This window comes from Pseudogymnoascus verrucosus (assembly GCF_001662655.1).
Source record: "Pseudogymnoascus verrucosus strain UAMH 10579 unplaced genomic scaffold scaffold_1, whole genome shotgun sequence".
Classification (NCBI taxonomy): Eukaryota; Fungi; Ascomycota; class Leotiomycetes; order Thelebolales; family Thelebolaceae; genus Pseudogymnoascus; species Pseudogymnoascus verrucosus.
In genome coordinates this window covers 300,514-319,219 of record NW_017263652.1, presented here as the reverse complement: position 1 = coordinate 319,219, position 18,706 = coordinate 300,514, and the positions used below count along the sequence as shown (strand labels likewise).

The 18,706-nt window shown below is 51.6% G+C and overlaps 8 protein-coding genes across 8 annotated transcripts; 2 read left to right on the top strand and 6 right to left on the bottom strand.

The window, feature by feature from the left end:
- The first annotated feature begins 85 nt into the window (after window positions 1-85).
- On the top strand, window positions 86-2,134 carry VE01_00112 (uncharacterized protein). The gene is made up of 5 exons (XM_018269645.2): window positions 86-332; window positions 393-518; window positions 584-661; window positions 727-1,421; window positions 1,470-2,134. The coding sequence occupies exons 1-5, from the start codon at window positions 183-185 to the stop codon at window positions 1,855-1,857; spliced, it is 1,437 nt and encodes a 478-aa protein (XP_018135580.1). The 5' UTR covers window positions 86-182; the 3' UTR covers window positions 1,858-2,134.
- An 808-nt stretch (window positions 2,135-2,942) lies between these two features.
- On the bottom strand, window positions 2,943-5,791 carry VE01_00111 (uncharacterized protein; the record flags this gene model as incomplete). Its single annotated transcript, XM_018269644.2, has 6 exons — window positions 4,727-5,791; window positions 4,553-4,570; window positions 3,994-4,503; window positions 3,695-3,928; window positions 3,383-3,630; window positions 2,943-3,274 (listed from the first exon to the last, which is right to left on the bottom strand). The coding sequence occupies exons 1-6, from the start codon at window positions 5,062-5,064 to the stop codon at window positions 2,943-2,945; spliced, it is 1,680 nt and encodes a 559-aa protein (XP_018135581.1). The 5' UTR covers window positions 5,065-5,791.
- A 684-nt stretch (window positions 5,792-6,475) lies between these two features.
- GCV1 (Aminomethyltransferase, mitochondrial) lies at window positions 6,476-8,196 on the bottom strand. Its single transcript, XM_018269643.2, has one exon. It carries the CDS (start codon window positions 7,980-7,982, stop codon window positions 6,573-6,575), a length of 1,410 nt encoding a protein of 469 aa, XP_018135582.1. The 5' UTR covers window positions 7,983-8,196; the 3' UTR covers window positions 6,476-6,572.
- VMA13 (H(+)-transporting V1 sector ATPase subunit H) lies at window positions 8,197-10,143 on the bottom strand. Its single transcript, XM_018269642.2, has 3 exons — window positions 9,713-10,143; window positions 9,083-9,620; window positions 8,197-9,032 (listed from the first exon to the last, which is right to left on the bottom strand). The coding sequence occupies exons 1-3, from the start codon at window positions 10,011-10,013 to the stop codon at window positions 8,417-8,419; spliced, it is 1,455 nt and encodes a 484-aa protein (XP_018135532.1). The 5' UTR covers window positions 10,014-10,143; the 3' UTR covers window positions 8,197-8,416.
- On the bottom strand, window positions 10,144-12,623 carry ROK1 (RNA-dependent ATPase rok1). The gene has a single exon (XM_018269641.2). The coding sequence runs from the start codon at window positions 12,562-12,564 to the stop codon at window positions 10,354-10,356; it is 2,211 nt and encodes a 736-aa protein (XP_018135531.1). The 5' UTR covers window positions 12,565-12,623; the 3' UTR covers window positions 10,144-10,353.
- A 282-nt stretch (window positions 12,624-12,905) lies between these two features.
- Window positions 12,906-14,065, bottom strand: VE01_00107 (uncharacterized protein). Its single transcript, XM_018269640.2, has 3 exons — window positions 13,631-14,065; window positions 13,466-13,550; window positions 12,906-13,387 (listed from the first exon to the last, which is right to left on the bottom strand). Exons 1-3 carry the CDS (start codon window positions 13,911-13,913, stop codon window positions 13,159-13,161), a joined length of 597 nt encoding a protein of 198 aa, XP_018135536.1. The 5' UTR covers window positions 13,914-14,065; the 3' UTR covers window positions 12,906-13,158.
- A 95-nt stretch (window positions 14,066-14,160) lies between these two features.
- On the bottom strand, window positions 14,161-15,530 carry LAD1 (L-arabinitol 4-dehydrogenase). Its single transcript, XM_018269639.2, has 2 exons — window positions 15,220-15,530; window positions 14,161-15,168 (listed from the first exon to the last, which is right to left on the bottom strand). Exons 1-2 carry the CDS (start codon window positions 15,408-15,410, stop codon window positions 14,241-14,243), a joined length of 1,119 nt encoding a protein of 372 aa, XP_018135535.1. The 5' UTR covers window positions 15,411-15,530; the 3' UTR covers window positions 14,161-14,240.
- Window positions 15,531-15,602: 72 nt separating this feature from the next.
- VE01_00105 (uncharacterized protein) lies at window positions 15,603-17,314 on the top strand. Its single transcript, XM_018269638.2, has one exon. The coding sequence runs from the start codon at window positions 16,072-16,074 to the stop codon at window positions 17,278-17,280; it is 1,209 nt and encodes a 402-aa protein (XP_018135534.2). The 5' UTR covers window positions 15,603-16,071; the 3' UTR covers window positions 17,281-17,314.
- Window positions 17,315-18,706: the final 1,392 nt, after the last annotated feature.

Genomic DNA, 18,706 nt, shown 5'->3' with positions numbered 1-18,706 from the left:
AGCTCAGATACTATATCGACGCTCTGATTGGCCGAATCAGATTTCAAGCCTGAGCGAATCTAAAATCCCGACTACCACCGGTCCTCTACCATTGACGACGACTTGTGCTGATTGCGTTCACTGAGCCTCCTCTCTTCGCATTTTCCTTATACCCTCATTGAACACCTTCACATACAGCTGCCATGGCGTCCCGGCGGTTAGCACTTAACCTCACCCAGGGCCTCAGCAAGCGTGCTGCGTTCAACGCCCCCGTGAGGAGAGGTTTTGCAACTCCAGTCACCACGAAGAATGGCGTCGCCACGGAGTGCACAACTCTCTCCAATGGCATGACGGTATGCGCGCATCGAGACGATGGAAGCTGTGAGATTCAATGGACTGACGGAGACACGTAGATTGCCACTGAGCACTCGCCATGGGCACAGACTTCGACTGTTGGTGTTTGGATTGATGCCGGATCTCGGGCGGAAACGGACAAGACCAATGGCACAGCACACTTCTTGGAGCATCTCGCATTCAAGGTAAATAGTCATGGAGAAGCTGGGAAAAGCTTTTGGGGATGGATGGATATTGATTTGATGAATAGGGAACCTCCAACCGCACACAACAGCAGCTTGAGCTCGAAATCGAGAACATGGGTGGACACCTGAACGCCTACACATCTGTATGTTTTGACATCAGCAATGACATCAGCAATGATATACTAGACAGCATGCTAATCTACAACAGCGCGAGAACACTGTCTACTACGCAAAGGCCTTCAACGCCGATGTGCCCGCGACCGTCAACATTCTCTCCGATATCCTTCAAAACTCCAAGCTCGAGAAGTCCGCTATCGAGCGTGAGCGCGATGTTATCCTCAGAGAGTCTGAGGAGGTTGACAAGCAGCTCGAGGAGGTTGTCTTCGACCACCTTCACGCCACCGCCTTCCAGGGACAGCCGCTCGGCCGCACCATCCTTGGCCCGGCAGAGAACATCCAGAGCATCCAAAGGGAGGATCTCGTTGACTACATCAAGACCAACTACACTGCCGACCGCATGGTCCTCGTCGGTGCTGGTGGTGTCCCCCACGCTCAGCTCGTCGAGCTTGCTGAGAAGCACTTCGCCGGTCTCCCATCTGGGCCAATTTCCCAGGCGTCCGCTGCCGTTGCCCAGCTCCAGAAGCGCAAGCCTGAGTTCGTCGGCTCGGAAGTCCGCATCCGTGATGACACCATCCCAACTGCCAACATTGCCATTGCCGTCGAGGGTGTCTCCTGGAAGGATGAGGACTACTTCACTGCTCTCGTTACCCAGGCTATTGTCGGTAACTGGGACAAGGCCATGGGCAACGCTCCTCACATGGGCAGCAAGCTCAGCGGCTTTGTTCACAAGAACGACCTGGCCAACAGCTTCATGAGCTTTTCCACCTCGTACAGCGACACTGGGTATGTTACACTGTAGCCTTCGTTTATATATGTAGCTAACATGTCTAGTCTGTGGGGTATCTACCTTGTCTCCGACAACCTGACCCGCTTGGACGACCTGGTTCACTTCACTCTCCGTGAGTGGTCTCGCCTGTCGTACAACGTCACCGAGGCCGAGGTCGAGCGCGCCAAGGCTCAGCTCAAGGCTTCCATCCTCCTCTCCCTTGACGGCACCACCGCCGTCGCCGAGGACATCGGCCGCCAGATCATCACCTCTGGCCGCCGCATGGGCCCCGAGGAGGTCGAGCGTGTCGTCAGCAAGATCACTGAGAAGGACATCATGGACTTCGCACAGAGGAAGCTCTGGGATCAGGATATCGCCATTAGCGCTGTTGGCTCGATCGAAGGCCTCTTAGATTACAACAGGATCCGTGGAGATATGTCGAGGAACGCATAAGAATTGTAATTAAAAGAGCTAGAAGATTGGATGGGGCGGGCGGCTAGGGTGTTGAACTTGGATTCGAGATTGGTGGTAGCGGGCGGCTGCAGCCGTGGTGGGTTGCGAGAAGCGGGAGCTGGGATTCATAGAGTGTATGATGAGAGTTGCCGCTAAGATGTTTTGTACACATATAGATTCGATCAAGGTTTTGTCAATACAGTGTAACCTCTCTTTGCATATTGTGTCTGGGACGGAAGTAGCCGCGTGGTATGGAATGTGAGAAACTAACAACGAGTCTACTCTAGATATTTCGTGCCCATATCTGATTTTCTGACAGAAACAGCTGCGATAATAAAATATCTCAGCAGCCAACAGATTATTTCAAGGCGTAGAGCACTATCGTCAGGTTACATGCATGAGTCTTGTTCAATAATGGAACGCGGGATCCATCTTTGCACAAGTAACAAAATGCAGACCGATCCACTTGCCTTGAACATCCGACTCTTACTCCTAGTGTTATGAAGCTATATGAAGCTACTGCATTAAAACATAATATCCAGTGCCTTTAGAAATAAGGCGCAATGACAACGCACAAGTTGCCACGACAGATCAACCAAGAGCACGGCGGAGCGGGCCCAGAGCACTACAGTCGGACCTAGATGGGAATACAAACATCGCGAACGTGCTAAACCTAAGGATTGAAGGTGGAACCATGTAATATATCCGTAGAGGAGCATGTTTAACTGGCTCATGAACTTAGAGCGGCAATGAGTGCCACCTTGGTTGATAGCTTCAATATGTATATGGATGTGTTACGGCAGTGCAGAGTCCCTACATACTACCACACCAGGATTGCTCTGTGTTATGGACATATTGAGAAGATATGGATAAAATAGCAATTAATTAAGTGATAACATTATACTATGATAGTGATTGTTCCGAGTTGCAGCAACGAACATCCCGGACCCATGCCAAGTGAAAACCGTTTTCCAGCCGTTTCTCCCCCTGAATGAGCCCCTTGCTTAACAAAAAATCCAACTTACCCTCCCCCTCGGCTTTTTTCAGCCTCATGCAGTCCCGTTTTTTATTTAATGTCACACAGCCTATACATCTCCGTCCTGCTTTGCTGTAGTAGGCCTCTTCTCCTCATTGCTTGTCCCCACTACCCCCGCCCCTCGTAATGCCACAGCACCAAGTAAGCACGCCACCACCATGGCGCCGAAACACATGTAGAACACGGCCCGATATCCTAACCACATTGCATCTTGACTCCCTTTTTGTCCTCCCTGGGACCCGCGCGCGGCCACGACTCCGGCAAGTGCCAGCCCGAAGGCACCTCCGAGCTGCTGGGCAGTGTTGGACATAGCGCCTGCGAGAGCCTGTGTCTCTTTTGGGAAAGCATCAGTGATGACAAGGTTGGCGATTGTGAAGACAACTGTTCAGAGATGTTAGTTATTGCCTTTTGTTTACGTGGAAACTCAGCACCAGTGATAAGCTGGTTGTGAAGGAGACGATGCTTGGAGACGGGGAGAGAATTATTTACCTCCTGCAGATACCGGGCTCAGTAGCACAGCCCAGAAACTACATAGCCAGTAGTTCCAGGCGGGGTTGATAACACACAGAAGCAATGGGGAGAGAATTCCAAAAACGTTCGCAGCAAAGACGAGATAGTAGCTGCTGACACGGCAGGCGAGGAACCCCGTGAGCAGATTGAGGGCGATACCAGCAATGACATTTGGGAGGAGGAGAACTGCAGCTTTCAGAGCACTAAAATGTTGGATATTTTGTAAACTAACAAGAAAAAGAGTTGTTAGTTTGATCTCGTATTAGCACGAAGATAACAGAGGAAACTTACAAGAGACTGAGGAACAGCCTCATACATTGAAGGGTGGCCCATATAAGAACTACCATAAGACACATGCATGTGAAAGCTTTATTACGCCACATTGAATTCGGGACCAGTGCTGGGCGTCCATGCTTCTCCTGTAAATTCATCCAGAAGGCAAACATGGGTATGAGAAGTGCAGCGAGGCAAAGAAGAACTATATTGGCCGGATGTTCTATCGCTTCGAGATCCCCCGAAATGGCTCTGCGCAGAGCGTGTTAGCATGTGCCCTAGATGGAATGAACATAGACGGGACAAGAGAAACTTACGCAAAAACGTATGAGAGAGTGCCGAAGCACGTACTCGAGATAGTAAGACCTACCCAATCTACACTGCGGTAGAAGCTGCTCCATGATGACGACTCTTTCCTCCTATCGTTGGGGAGCGACCAGATGTTAACCAATCCAAGGAGAATAGTCAGTGCTGCCGTGATATAAATTGCAAGTCGCCATCCAGGCCGTGACCCTTCACAGATACCTCCGACTAACAGACCTAGAAACCATCCGAGTGGTTGTCCCAGGCCTAGACATGCGAAAGCGATGTTTCTCTTTCTTCCCATAGGGATTGTCTTTGATATTATACTAAAGGCAGTTGGCAGGCACATCGCGGCGCCGATACCTTGTAGCCCACGGAAGGCGGTCAGTTGGAGACCTGTTTGTGAGAGGCCGGCAGCTAGGACGAATGATCCTGCAAAGAAACAGCCGAAAATGTTCATGTTGCGGTTGCCAATGTGGTCCGCTATCGAGCCAGCGAGGAAGAGGAAGCAGCCATTGGTAAGGCTGAAGGATTTCTTAGTTATTGTAGTATACTATTCACTGCAATACTTACGAGTACATTGATTGAGGCCTATAATAAAACTGTCAGTAACAGTTTCTTAGGAGCTACCAGATAATGGAAGAAGTTATGTACAATTATGCGACCGGACGTGTTGGACATTACAATAGCTTCAGAGGTGAAGCACGAAGGCACCAAGAGATAGTTGAAGAAGATATTATTGCTTACCATAGTAAAAACTGAGCGGTAAGATTCATATCTTTAGCCATAGCTGGCAAGGCAATAGTAAACGCACCAACACTCATACTGGTTGTAAGAGTGATCCCCGAAAGTGTGATAATAATAATACTGGTTCGCCATGGTGATAACTCATTGCTTGGCTTGTCCGGCTCATCAGGGACCAAGGTCCCTCCCTCTGAGGGACTCGTAGCAGTTGCAAATGCACCCATGGATACAACGCTCTCGGTCTTTGGGGGCGGGAAATCCTCAACTTCGGTAGTAGTTACAGTAATACGGCCCCTTTTCTCGTCATCCAGATAACCCGGGGGGGGACCGGGATTTGTCATTTTCAAGGCAAGAAAGTGTTCCTAGCCAATATAAGTGTAAACCAAGATCTTGAAGTAGTATTTAATAACTTATGGCTGAAGATATTGTGGCAAGAGCGTGCGAATGGTGTCGATATTTCTCCAGGAAATGTCGATGGAATTATGGCCATGGAACGAGCATTCGAGCTATATATGAAGACCAAGACCAGAAAACTACCAACATGCTTCTTGAATATGACCCCCCCCCCCGCACGGCAGGGAGTTTTACACCTTAGGATAAACACATGCTAGTAAATCGGCGATCGGACTATGCTGGACAGCCCCCTTTCACAGCAAAAAGACGTTGTCCCGTCGTCCCATTGCTGATCGGCCCGCCCCCCACAGGGATCAACAATGGAGTCAGAGAATGCATCGACGGCCTTGCTTGCTGTTGTATCCGCGTAGCTTGATGCATATTGATGTATGTGGCCGGTCGTCTCCAAGAACTGATACCATAAAAGCCCAGTTTAGTCTAGGTTGAATTGACCTTCTCTTCCGGTGTTATACAGGTTAGCACGAAATTTTTGAACCGTTGGATAGAATTACACTGTTTAATCCAAAAGAATGATGCAGAGAGGGGGGCTGCCGCAGATGTGAGACTTCGTGGACGCGCGGAGGTCTTAGATGTCTTATATCGGAAGAGATATCTCGAGATGTCCTGGACCTAGATCTGATAGAACGAGGAATGCAGATCGGGTACTTGGGATGCATTTCCTATTGGTAGTTTAGGAAGGGAGACGTGGCATTGCTGGGCGCAGCAGAGATAAGCCGACGGGAGGGGCGGCGCCATGAAGCTTAATCCACTTGATGTATCATATATTGTGCAGGGGAGTCTTACCGCCCCAACGTCAATTTAGAGTGGTATATAGTTTTTATCCGTATAATCCGCTGTAACAGATCACCATTCCACGTTCTCGGTGGTATTTATTTCAACAAGGGACTGTTCGGCTCAACCGGAGTGTTAGTTAGGCGGGCCCTAATTTTACTCTTCATCTCCTTGCTTCAATCAGTTTTGATACCATAGATTCGTGCGACAGGAATCACATATCATAACATATCTCCGGCTCAACCAACGTCTTTCTATCCATTGTCTCCTCATAATGATATATTGGCGACGACGAATCACCATCGGGACTGTCTCACTGTTAGCGGGTTATTGGACTTTTGGACAACTTGATTTTATGTTGTTAGACTCGAAGGCGTGTAACATCGTGCGATCCACCTGGAATCCACCTGTCTACCAGTATTTTCAGTCCTCTGTCGACATATTTAACCCCGCATTCCATTCCATGCCGACGGGTTCTACGGCGTATAATTCGTGTCCTACGGGTTCAATCTGGCCTCTGGTTGGCAGGAAAGCTTAGAATGCTCGAGGCTACCAGAAATAACAAGTGTCACGTTCAATTATCTTCCAGCTAACGTAGGAATTGTGTACCTTCTATACAAGAAATAATACTAGATTACCAAACCCATGCTGCCCAACATAGCTCCTACTCCTCCTGTTTGTAGTAACCCGTAGCCAAGAAAGGCATCTTCGCAACCTCTGCCTTCCTCGCCTTCCCCCTGACGACAACCTCAACTGGCGTCCCCGACTTGTGCAACCCCTCCTGAATATACCCCATCGCGATATTCTTCTGCAAGCACGGACTTGGGCATCCGCTCGTGACGACGCCCACATCCTTTCCGTCCACCCTGATCACCGCGCCCTCGCGGGCCGGCGGGCCTTGCACGATGAGTCCGACCCGGCGGCGCTCGATACCTTTTCCACCTTTGGCCTTCGGCTTCAGCTGGGGCAAGATCGTCTCTGCGCCGAGGAATCCGCCCTCTGCTCTCCTCCTCTTGCCGATGATCCAGCTCATGCCAGCCTCGACGGGTGTGATGGTCTCGTTCAGGTCGTGGCCATACAGACACATACCAGCCTCCAACCTCAAGCTGTCTCTAGCTCCGAGGCCAGCCAGCTGTACCATCTCGGGACCGCCAGCCTCGAGGATCATCTCCGTAACCCTCTCCGTCTCCTGCGCGGGGATCGAGATCTCAAATCCATCCTCTCCCGTATACCCACCCCTGCTAACCAACAACAAGCTGCTCTGGAACGGCAGCTCCTCGCCCACCTTGGCAGTGCGGAGCTTCATATACCTGCTCTGTCCAAAATACAAGTTCGACAAGCGCCCATCGCGCGCCGGGTCAGCAACAAGCTTGCTGAGAATTTCCTTCGCCTTCGGGCCCTGCAGAGCAATCAGCCCCTTGCCCTCCAGCACCGTCCACTCGACCTCAGAGCTGTTCTCGAGACGGAAAGTCTTGAGATGCTCCTTGAGGTACTTCAAGTCCTTCTCGCGACACCCCGCATTGGTAACAACGTAGAAGCGATCATCCCACAGCTTCGTGATGATCAAATCGTCCACAATGCCCCCCGTCGGTAGGAGGAGCGTGCTAAGCGTGCTCCCGTGCACGGGTAGCCCAGCGACGTCGCTGGGGGTGATGCTCTCGAGGAAGGCCGCCGCACCGGGGCCGGTGAAGTGGTGCTGCACCATGTGGGAGACGTCGAAGAGGGAGGCGCCCGTGCGGGTAAAGTTGTGGGAGTCGAGGACGGAGAGGGAGGAGTACTGGACGGGCATGGCGTAGCCGCCGAAAGGGACCATTTTGCCGCCGTTGCGGACGTGGAAGTCGTAGAGGGGGGTTTTGGAGAGCTCCTCTTCGGGAGCTGCAGAGGAGGAGGCATGGCGAGTGGTTTGGAGGGGGTTTGCTGGGACTGAGACGGTGGGTTTGAGAATATGACGCTGGGAGGTGCGTGTTGAAATGTTGCGGCGCGTGGCTGCGGTGATCAGACCGGAGGAGCGCGGGAGGGCATTGCGCGCTGCAATGACATCCTTGAGATAGCGAGTAGAGCGGAGAGACTTCATCTTGAAAATTGACCTGTTTGAAGTTGTGGTGGTGGGAGGAGGAACTCGGGGAGTTTGTAGTCGGGGACAGCAACCTTTTATGTGGGGTGTTCGTTATCGGGAGCTCAAGTCCGGATAAGGTGGTGGGCGAAGTCCGAGTCCACATGTCATGTCAAGCAAAAAATCTGGGCTCTGGACTGGGCTGGGCTACGAACAAGTTTAAAGAATATGGGGGAGACGGCAGATAGCACAAATCCCATTTGCGTTCAATTCCTATCAAGTGTATAATATGAATGCTATACCGCGTGGAATCTGTAAGAAAATCGGAAAGCTTCCCCATGGCTCTGTATCGCCTCTATGCAAACCCCCACCAAAACCACGAAGCGATGATAGTACAAGGTCTCTAGCACCAACTGCTCGCCACATATTCCCCAACTATCTTCAAATACGACACTCTACTTCGTCTCGAAGCTATATCTCAGCCACTCCCCCACAGCCCTCAAACTCTCCCATCTCACGCTCTCATCCGGCTCAGCCATCAGCTCCATAATCCTGGTCTTCAACCCCAGCCTCTCCAGCTGTTGCCTCTTCTCGGGCACCTCCTTGACCAAACACCCAACATCGTTACACACAATAGCAAGAACCTGCTTGTCATTATCCCAAGGCTTGGCAATAATCTCAGCCAGCTTCTTTGGCAGGTGTCCGTTGTCATGCTCGAGGATCCTGCGTGCGTTTTCGGCCCAGAAGACCGTGTTCCTGTGCGGTGGCGACCAGCGCAAGTGGCCGGAATCCACCTCTGCCGCGTACTGGTCAAAGGTCGTTTGCGTCTTGGTGTGCTCTTCGAGCAGCTCAGATAGGGCTGTCAGGTCCTCAATCAGATCCGGATCGGTAAGATGGCGTCCGTTTACGTTTTGAAGAAGTGCAGGTAGTCGTACAAGCGCTGCCGCAGGAAGGAGGGACTTTGGGTTCCCTGAGATCAGGTTGTAAAGTGTAGAAACTAACAAACGTGTCGTTTTCTCCTTAGGCGATAGCCGTAGTAGCTGTGTGAAAAGAGGGATAACATCGTACTCGCTATAACTCGTAAGTATTTAACCAGGAAGTAAAAGGAAGGGACAACATACTCCTCAAGCCCATCTCCAATAGCAGCACCCTCAAAGCTCAGTTGCCACATGACCAGCAGCACATGATAAAGCAACTGCAAATCAATCCCACCATTTATAAAGCCCTCCGCCCCAGTCCTCGAAGTCGCACTGGTGCTCCACAACGACGCCGCACTCTCTCCACTCGCCGACACCCCCGCCGCAGTCCTCAGGATCGAAATGAGCGGCACAATAGTCACATCTCTGTGCTCCCAAAACAGCTCCCTCGACCGCCTGCTCCTGAGGAGCGCCGAGTACCCCATCACCGCGATGTCCTGGAGTCCGCTATCCGAGCTCTTAGCGAGAGTGCTTAGGTATTTGTATAAGATAGGTAGGGCCTGGTCGCTCGCCGACCTGCCCTTGGGGTTCGTAGTCGATTCCCTGGCTAGGAGGGTCGTGAGTGCTGTCGAAGTTAAGAGCGGGATAGCTTCTTCCGGGCTCGAGGCCTGTGCCAAAAGCGGCAAGAATGGCGCATAGGTATTCTCATGCTCCAGAAGTCCATCTACCAAAGCTGGGCTGCCTGTATACCGATTAGCCTCCATCACATAACAGCAAATACTCCGCACCAAGGTCCTCATCCCCCACCAGCAAAAGAGCGAAAAGTTAACATACCCTCGAGCAGATCGCCCAAAAGCACTAAGACATACTGCACCACATCCGCCCTTCTCGCCGCTGCCTCGAGAATACTCCTCGCACCTCCCTCGTCACCGCCTAAAAACAGTGTCCTATACGCATCAAGCCCATCCTCCACCGTCCGCTTCCTCTGCTCCTTCCTGACCTTGTCCACGGCGCGGATGCGGGTCAATTGCTCCTCTGTAATAGTACCCGCGCGCACTGCGCCATCCCATGGGATTGGGCGGGCACGGATGTTGTTCCGCAGCGAGGAGAGGTAGGTTGGCGGGTCGAGAGACATGTCGAGGCTGTGGTTGTGAGGTTGTTGGATGGGTGATGGTTGACTGTGTCAGTCTGGAGAGGAGCGCCGAAACGGGGCTGTGAAGTTGGTGATAGGTTGGTTGGGAGTGCCTTATCGAGAGCTTGGAGCTGGTCGAACTAAAAGCTTGGGCCGTGCACCTGGAGGGTACAGACGCCAAGGTTGTATGCGATATCACGTGCAGGCCAACGACTTGGTTAAACTATTTACAAAGTCCCTTCTTCGTAATTAAAAATGAAACTGTCACCGTTGGCAATATGTGGGCATAGAAGTTGTTTTGAACGGAGGGAAATGTGCCCTTAATATTCTGTCCATGTCGGACCTAGTCATCAAACCCGCCAAAGTCACTCCCACCATCACTCTCAGCACCAGCTTCATTGCCCTTCTCCATCTCTGCTCTCCTTCGGCTGCCCATAACGGCCCCCTTCTTCCTATTCTCAACCTTCCTCTCATACCCACTCTTGGTACTAATCTTCGCCTTCGCTCCTCCCTTGCCACCGTCCTTCTCGAGTCCCGCCCTCCTGACCTCCACTCCCCGCATCTTCAAATCCTTCTTATCCTTCTTGCTCACGCTTGGAAGCGCATCCAGTAACCACTTCTGCACACCCTCACCCTCCTTCTTGCCTGCAGCCTTCTCACTTGCTGCGATAATATTCGCAATTGGCTTCACAAACGGAATATCCTCCTTCGTATAAAACGTAACTGCAACCCCTCCATCGCGTCCCGCGCGCCCTGTCCTTCCAACTCTGTGGATATAACTAGCCCCTGAACTCGGAACATCGTAGTTAACAACACCGTTGATGCCGCGGAAGTCCACGCCACGACTCAGAATGTCCGTCGTGATAAGGATCCAGATCTCGCCGTTGCGGAAGCGCGACATGATCGCGCTGCGCGCAGAGTCCGACAGATCAGAGTGCAGCACCGCGAGGCGCGAGCTTCCACCTGCTTCGGCGGGAATGTCGTAGAGTAGCTCCGAGTGCAGGGCAATGGCGCGAGGAATGGTCTGGGTGAAGACGAGGAAGGGGGGGCGGAGTTTGGGGTCGGATGGCGAGGCGAGGCAGGGGGAGGTGGGGTGCAGGAGTTGACGAAGGCCAATGAGCTTGCCAGGTTCGGTGGCTGCGTATATTAGGTGGTGTGTTATGTTGGGGATCGCGGAGTCTTTGAGGCCAATGACGAGGCGGATGAGAGGTTGTGCGGGGAGCGAGAGTCGCTCACGGCGGGAGGAGATTGTGGAGACTGCGAGGGTTTCGATAGAGGATCCCATGGTGGCAGACCAGAGGGATACGTGCAGGAGAGGGGAGACACAGGATTCCCAGATTCCGAGTGTTTGGTCACGGAACAGTGGGTCCAAGAGGACATCTGCTTCGTCAAGAATCAGATGGCGCACTGTTTCCAGGGGCAGTTTATCCTTTGAGCCGGGCTTCGTGAGTGCGTGGAGGAGTATGAGAGGAGTTGTAACGAGAATATCAGCTTTAGCAACAGGCTGCGCTGCTCGCTTTGCTGCTTTGGCATTTGCCTTTGCCGCATCGGCCTCATCATCTTCCTCGCTCTCGTTCTCGCTTTCACTTTCGCTAGCATCTTCTTTTGGCGCACTGACAACTTGGTCACTGTCACCAACTACTCGCATGCCCTTTACCATCCCGACAACTTTAATGCCAGTCCCAATAGCCAACTTCCTTCCCTCATTCACAATCTGGCTTGCCAGCTCCTTCGTAGGCGCAACAATAATTGCCTCCAGCCTGTGTGATACCTCTGCCTCCTTCCGCCGTCTTTGTACCATGCTGTTGACCACTGGGATCAAGAAAGCGAGTGTCTTTCCACTGCCCGTAGGGGCAACGGTCAATAGATCCACCTCAGAACCCTCAGCCACCGTCTCCTTCCCCTCCTCCGAGTTGGTGAGCGCAAACTCGGGCTTCAGCAGCAGAGGAAGACTGCCCATCTGCACCTCCGTAGGAATCTTGTACCCCTCGCGCTTCAGATTCTCCCCCAGGCGCTTAGAGATGCCAAAGTTCGTTTTCAGGTCCTCGAACGCCGTCAGAGGCTGTGGGTATATTTGCTTATGCTCATCCTTCGCCTTCTTTGGCGGCTCCTCCTCCTTGCGCTTCTTGGACTTCTTGCGCTTCACGACCGGCTCCGGTTTGGACATCAGGGTGATTTTTATTCTGTGGGAGCGCAGCGTCGCTTTGCATTCGTCTTCGTCGAGTAGCGTCGGTTCGATCGTCTCGGTCTTGTCGCTCAGCGCAGCCTCTGCTAAAATCTGGGCCGCCTTCTTCCTTTTCTCCCGCTTGATTGTCTGCTTGCTCTCGGTCTTTGGCGCCTGCGCGAAGAAGTTTATTTCTTCATCGTCCACATCGCTCAGGACAGCCTCCTCTTTCCTATCACTAAGCTTGCGCTTCTTGTTTTGCGGGACCGGGTCATTGTAGAGTTGCGGGTTGCTCGCGGTGCCTGCGGATGGCAAAGTAGAGGACTGGGTCCTGCCAATCGGCTTTCGGGTCTGCTTGGTAGACCGCGAAAGGATCTTGAAGATATCCATCCTTTCTAGCTTGAGCGGTAGATTGGAATATCGAATCTGGTGTTCCTTGGTGGGTTATGTGAGAGCTGTGAGGTTTGGGAACTTTTTTCGGTCAAAGCTTTTTATCTGTCAGCCTCGCCTACACACTCGGCCTCGTGCCTCAAACGCAAAATATAAAAATGGCAGCCGCGTCGTAATCGAGGTAGTTTAAGCCTAATGAACTAATTTCTGGTCTGGCTATAAATCCGTAGAGCCTATGAATATTTCCTACTCGTATTAATTCTATTATTTCTGTAAATAAACCCAATTCTCCGTGGTCAAGACGCGTTCACAAGTTCCATCTGTCCGATATTCGCAATTTGCTACGATTTATATTCGCCAGAAGGCTACATCTAGAGGCTATAGCATTACGATAATTCAATTGTCTTTTAGTGTACAATGACGCAAGAAAAATGGCCGCAGAGTATGTGCAATGCTGAGCCCGATGTCTCCCATCTATCGTTCCATCCTTTCTTCCCTCCCCTCTCCAACGTAAAAACAGACATCTTCCATCTCTACCACTGCCTTCTAAACACCCAAACCAACGCAGACTCAAGAGTACATATCAAGAGCCTCCTAATGGCTTGCACCAGTATCTCCCCTGTATCCGATAAGCTTCATCCTGCCGATCATCTCTCCGACGGTGAAGAAGCCGAGGACCTCAGCGAAGATGACAGCTCCAGAGGCGATCTGGGCGCAGCTGATGTTGCGGACGGAGTTCACGGACGCGTTAGGGAAGAACGCAGATGGGTTTCTGCTGTTCTTGACGACTTGCTGGAAGGCGGATTGGAAAGTTGCGAGAGGTCTGTCACCTCTCCTGTTAGTTTCACTGCCTTTATTTCTTTCTACGTGCGACATATTCGAAGGATTGGACAGTACTTACGGTGGTGCCATCTTTTGCGCCTGGAAAACGAGCTTGGAGAGTTCCAGGCCGACGCGGGCGTAGTAGATGGTTGGAGGAATTTGTCCTAAAAAGTGCATTGTCAGCCATTGAACCATCAAAATCCATCAACAGCAGTTTCTACACTGCCTCGACTGATAAACATACTCTCGACGAAAGCAATAAGCCTTCCTGTGCGGCCACCAATCTTCCCGAGGGTGTTACCCAGGCCCTTCACGGCACCGCTAATAGCCGGTCCAGCAGAGGCAGAGACCCTCGACAGACCCTCAGAAGCCTTCGACTGGAAGTTCTGTGCCTGCTCGGTCGCCTTGGACGCGGTGTCCTTTGCGGCCTCGGTGGCTTTAGCAGTCGTGGATTCGCATCGGCGACCGTTGCGGACGGTGAACTTGGCCGATTGCCGGAGCACGGCGCGAGACGCTGACAACGACATTATATCCTGATATGGCCGGGAGATTCGGGGGATGGACTCTCGGGGTACCCGTGGTGTGCTGAGCGGGCAATTGAGTGATGGGTTGATGTCGCAGAGCAATTTTCAGGTTGTTTTCGCTATGGATCGGAGCTCTACGGCTTCCAAGATTTGGCTTAGTCATCCGGAATTTCATGAGCGAGATTGGAAACCGCACCAGTTCCACTCCTCAAATATTTAATTCAACATGGAAATGTTCTGAAGTGGTACATTCGGCATTATTTGCAATTACTATGGAATAATCATAAACATGGCTTTATCTACTCATATACATCCTTGTGCCCGTCCAACTCACTCGCTCTGAATCACAACCTTGATAGCGCCAGTCTTCGGGTCTGCAGCAGTCTCGAACGCGTTAACTGCATCCTCGAGGGCATAACGGTGGGTGACAAGCTTCTTCATGTCGATCAAGCCAGCTTGAACCAACCGAATGGCCCGCGGCCATGTGTTGCAGTACCGGTATTGGAACTGTAGGTCGACTTCCCGGGTACTTAATCTCATGAACGGAATGTTCATCTCGTTCTTTCCAACACCAATCACGAAGACCTTTCCTCCGAACTTCACGGCCCAGATGGCTGCGGATATGCTGCTCTCGACACCTGTGCACTCCAAGGCATATGCGGGCTCAATACCACCGAACGCAGTTACGATAGCCTTGGCCGAATCCTCAGCAGACACACGCTCAACCTTGAACGTGGTCACCGATGGAACGAGCTCCTTTGCGAACTTCAGGCGGCTCTCATCGATATCCGTAATAACAATTGGTTCCGCTCCAGCGGCTCTAGCACACAGCAGTGTGATCAAACCGATTGGACCAGCACCACAGATCAGGACTGGGTCACCGAGCTGAACACCAGCACGCGCCATACAAGCCAGAGCTACGCTCAGCGGCTCCAGAAGTGCGCCGTCTTCATATGACATATCTCCAATCTTGTGGCACCATTTTGCTGGATGGTTGACGTATCGTCGGAGTAGGCCAGCTACTGGTGGTGTGGATAAGAACTCGACCTTCTCGCAACCGTTATATCTTCCAGTGAGGCAGGGCTCGCACTCTCCGCAAATAACATTGGGCTCGACAGCTACGCGGTCTCCAACCTTCAGGTTATCCACGGATGGATGAACTGCTAGAATAACACCAGCGGATTCGTGTCCTAAAATATGCGTGTCCTTAACGATCATGGGACCAATGCACCCGGCGTGCCAGAAGTGCACATCAGAGCTGGAGAAAGTCAGTTTCTGTAGTTGCGCCCCGGATGATTTCCTGACTTACCCGCAGATACCTGTGCTCTTAATCCCAATAGTCACCTCCCCTTCCTTCAGGTCGCTCCCAGACTGCACGGATTCCAGCGAGGGCGTAGCCTCTCCAACCCACAGCTTGTGCTCTGGGTTGGTGTAAACTCCTATATTTGGCAGCGTTTGCTTAATCTCCGTCCCCTGTGGTGCATTCCCCGTCGAAGACATTATTTCTCTCTGGCCTTTAATAATATTCTCCGGTGATGTGTGAGGTTAGATGTGAAAAAAAAACAGAAGCCCGCGACAATTCGAGAGGCAACTCCATCTAAATATGAGAGGAAAGTTTGGAGAGCCCAGTACCGTACCCCATTGACCCCATAAACCCCGCCCGCCCACGCATTACAATCATCCAGAACACCCCACCGGGGGCGTTGTTGCGGGGCAATACTCCCCGAAAGCCGCCCGAACGCCGGGAAATTATAGAAATTCTGTTCCACTTTCATTTTTGTTGTCCCAAAATAATATGGGCTCCAATCATATCTGCAGATAAGCATCACGATGGTCTTTTGGATCGGTGCTGGTGTAACCCTCTTTTTTCTGCGTGGGATGACAGTGCTACCCCCACTCACGATGTGCTCCCGAGGGGGTGAATACAGCCTCATTATATGGTGTACGAGAAAGATATATGATCAATCGCGTTCTTGCGGCTTTCAGGTGTGAATATGGCAATTCCAGAATTAGAAACGTGGGGATGGCCTTGCCGCGATTGTTATCCGATATCGTATGGCGATTGACTACCCCGCCATGACTGCCGATGAACAATCTGGTTCTCGCAATAATGGTTGCTAAGGCGTCATTGATTACATCGAGGACTCAGATCTAGATATATATGTCCCAGTTAATCTCAACTGTTATCAAACTACGAAGAACCAAATCTGTAATTCGCAACTTTAATTTTCTTCGCCCCGCACCGCAAAACTCTCCCCGTCACCAGCTCACCCACTCAACCAGAATGGCACCCATCAAAGTCGCCGTCCTAGACGACTACCACAACATCTCATCCGAATACCTAGCCAAACTTCCCTCATCCGCCTTCGAAATATCCTACTTCCCCTCCACCCTCCCCTCCTACGCCCACCCCTCCACCTCCACCTCCAGCAAAGCCGAGCTCGTCGCCCGCCTCGCCCCCTTCGAAATCATATCCACAATCCGCGAACGCACCCCCTTCCCCGGCGCCCTGCTCGAGCAGCTCCCAAACCTCAAGCTCCTCCAGACCACCGGCACCCGCAACCTCGCGATCGACCTCGATGCTGCCCGCCGCCTCGGTATCGCCGTGGTAGGCACGTCGTTTCGCGGAAAGCCCGCTGATGCGCCTCCAGGGCCGGATAGTACTACGCAGCACACTCTCGCCCTCATCCTCGCTCTCGCGCGCAACATCCCCGCCGATGACTTAAGTGTCAAGACAGGCGCATGGCAGAGCACTTTCGCCTTGCCTCTGACAGGGAGAACAGTCGGTATCGTAGGCCTCGGCCGCCTGGGTATTGCCGTAGCTTCTATCCTGTCCAGCGCATTCGGAATGCGCGTGGTAACCTGGAGCTCCAGCCTGACCCAGGAGGTAGCGGATGAGAAAGCCGCTGCTGCAGGCCTGCCTGTCGAGAGTGCGTGGGGAAAGACGTTCGAGGTTGTGTCGAAGGAGGAACTGTTCCGCCGCGCGGACCTGGTTAGTGTGCATTATGTCCTCTCAGAGCGTTCGCGCGGGGTAGTCGGACGAGCGGAACTCGCACTTTTGAAGCCATCTGCGCTACTGGTTAATACCTCGCGTGGTCCGCTTGTTGACCAGGACGCGCTGCTGGAGGTTTTGAAGGAAGGCAAGATCGGAGGAGCGGCGTTGGATGTGTTTGAGCTTGAGCCGCTACCGAAGGATAGCGAGTGGCGTAGTGAGAAGTGGGGGAAGGAAGGGAGGAGCAGGGTCGTCCTCACACCACATATGGGGTATGTTGAAGAGGGGACACTGAGACCCTGGGCGGAAGAGGCTGTGCGGAATATTGAGAAGTGGGGGAAGGGCGAAGGTGGGGAACTGACTCCATTGTCGGGATGAGTGTGGTTGCAGCTCTGTGTGTGTATCTTAGCCCAGTTGTATAATAATTCGATGAGGCTACTCTTTACTGCCTTTGTCAAGTATAACTTGGAATATTCTTTGACTACTTCCGCCATCTCCATTCGCCATGCATGTAGAGCCAGAAACCATACAGAGCAAGTATCATTATAGCCAAGACAAACCAACGAGCAAGAATCTTTGTATGAGCAGCAGACCATTCATGACATTTGATGCTAAACTTCGCAGGACGTCTATTCCACGCAGGTCGGTTGCCCCGATGGGCTGGAAACGATCTCCACTCGTTGTCTGCTAGAGTTGGAAGTTCTCGTGCTTGAAACCTTCCAATGTTGATATTATACCGTTGCCCCTGCTCCAAATCTAAATTGAGGGACAGCGCAAAAGTGTTGCCAGATTTATCATGGGGGGAAAAGATGCTCATTTTCTCGATTTATCATGGTAGTCGTGGAGGAAACATTGCCCTTGCGGGCAGTTTGTTTTATGTTCAAAAGTGTGGACATAGAGGTCATCCTCACCCCACAAGACGTCAAGACCCTGGAATTGTAAACGCGGAAGTTGTGTGGTTATACTAATTATTCGAGATATTTCTTATACAATTCTTATTTGTTTATCGGTCACAAATCTTTTAGAAGAGTAGATATGACATCTTCAAATAATAACAATCTTATTATTAACACCGGTTCATATTTCTCGATGGTATTTTTATACGTAAGTTCCACCAGTCACTTTATCTCCCACACCTCTATACTGTCTCAGTAAATGTGAAGAAATACAAGGCACTACATCAATGCCATTAGGTTTTAAGTCGTCTCTTTCTGCCCTGATTGGAATTGTCAAACGGCAAGCTTCACCTACTTGCTCCTTAGTCTAAGCAAATTCTTACTACTGATCAGCAGCCATATTTTAGATTGCTGCCAGCTCACAACCACCTGTCCTATAGCTGTTCACGCTTGAAAGATACAAAATACCCTATCAATAATTAGGACAGGCCATGGTGTGGCCCAAAAGTGCTCACGGGCTCGAACGAAGCAATGATCGGGATGTTTAACCAATACTACAATTTATACGGAAAATCTAGAAACTTTGATTGGTAGCTCAGTACAGCCCATTCGGAAAACATTTGGCTGCACGAGTATGTGTGGTGACAGAACAGGAGATGTGGCGCTCTTCGAACGAAGCTGAGATGCGGCACGCGTGCATATCGTCAGCGCGTGTGGCGCTGGGCAGGTTATAAGAATGAAAGCCAAATCTGCCTACCCCACCATTTTGCTGGACATCAACATTAGCAAAAAGCAATCAACGACCCGAGAGGATATCAAATTCAAACAGTTACTATTACGTCTTTTCGGTAGACAAAATGGAGCCAAACACTAGCACCCCGTACAAAAACTCATCTTTTCCCTGACTA

What these genes read in the sequence shown, in the direction of transcription:
- VE01_00112 (XM_018269645.2), top strand. Translation starts at nt 183, where the DNA reads ATGGCGTCCCGGCGGTTAGCACTTAACCTCACCCAGGGCCTCAGCAAG. An exon ending in CTCTCTCCAATGGCATGACG is followed by an intron (nt 333 to 392) that starts GTATGCGCGCAT and finishes GGAGACACGTAG; the next exon opens with ATTGCCACTGAGCACTCGCC. An exon ending in TGGAGCATCTCGCATTCAAG is followed by an intron (nt 519 to 583) that starts GTAAATAGTCAT and finishes TTTGATGAATAG; the next exon opens with GGAACCTCCAACCGCACACA.
- GCV1 (XM_018269643.2), bottom strand. Translation starts at nt 7,982, where the DNA reads ATGAAGTCTCTCCGCTCTACTCGCTATCTCAAGGATGTCATTGCAGCG.
- VMA13 (XM_018269642.2), bottom strand. Translation starts at nt 10,013, where the DNA reads ATGTCTCTCGACCCGCCAACCTACCTCTCCTCGCTGCGGAACAACATC. An exon ending in TTTGGGCGATCTGCTCGAGG is followed by an intron (nt 9,621 to 9,712) that starts GTATGTTAACTT and finishes ATCGGTATACAG; the next exon opens with GCAGCCCAGCTTTGGTAGAT. An exon ending in ATTGGAGATGGGCTTGAGGA is followed by an intron (nt 9,033 to 9,082) that starts GTATGTTGTCCC and finishes TACGAGTTATAG; the next exon opens with CGAGTACGATGTTATCCCTC.
- ROK1 (XM_018269641.2), bottom strand. Translation starts at nt 12,564, where the DNA reads ATGGATATCTTCAAGATCCTTTCGCGGTCTACCAAGCAGACCCGAAAG.
- VE01_00107 (XM_018269640.2), bottom strand. Translation starts at nt 13,913, where the DNA reads ATGTCGTTGTCAGCGTCTCGCGCCGTGCTCCGGCAATCGGCCAAGTTC. An exon ending in GCTTATTGCTTTCGTCGAGA is followed by an intron (nt 13,551 to 13,630) that starts GTATGTTTATCA and finishes TGCACTTTTTAG; the next exon opens with GACAAATTCCTCCAACCATC. An exon ending in GCGCAAAAGATGGCACCACC is followed by an intron (nt 13,388 to 13,465) that starts GTAAGTACTGTC and finishes GAGAGGTGACAG; the next exon opens with ACCTCTCGCAACTTTCCAAT.
- LAD1 (XM_018269639.2), bottom strand. Translation starts at nt 15,410, where the DNA reads ATGTCTTCGACGGGGAATGCACCACAGGGGACGGAGATTAAGCAAACG. An exon ending in AAGAGCACAGGTATCTGCGG is followed by an intron (nt 15,169 to 15,219) that starts GTAAGTCAGGAA and finishes GACTTTCTCCAG; the next exon opens with CTCTGATGTGCACTTCTGGC.
- VE01_00105 (XM_018269638.2), top strand. Translation starts at nt 16,072, where the DNA reads ATGTCCCAGTTAATCTCAACTGTTATCAAACTACGAAGAACCAAATCT.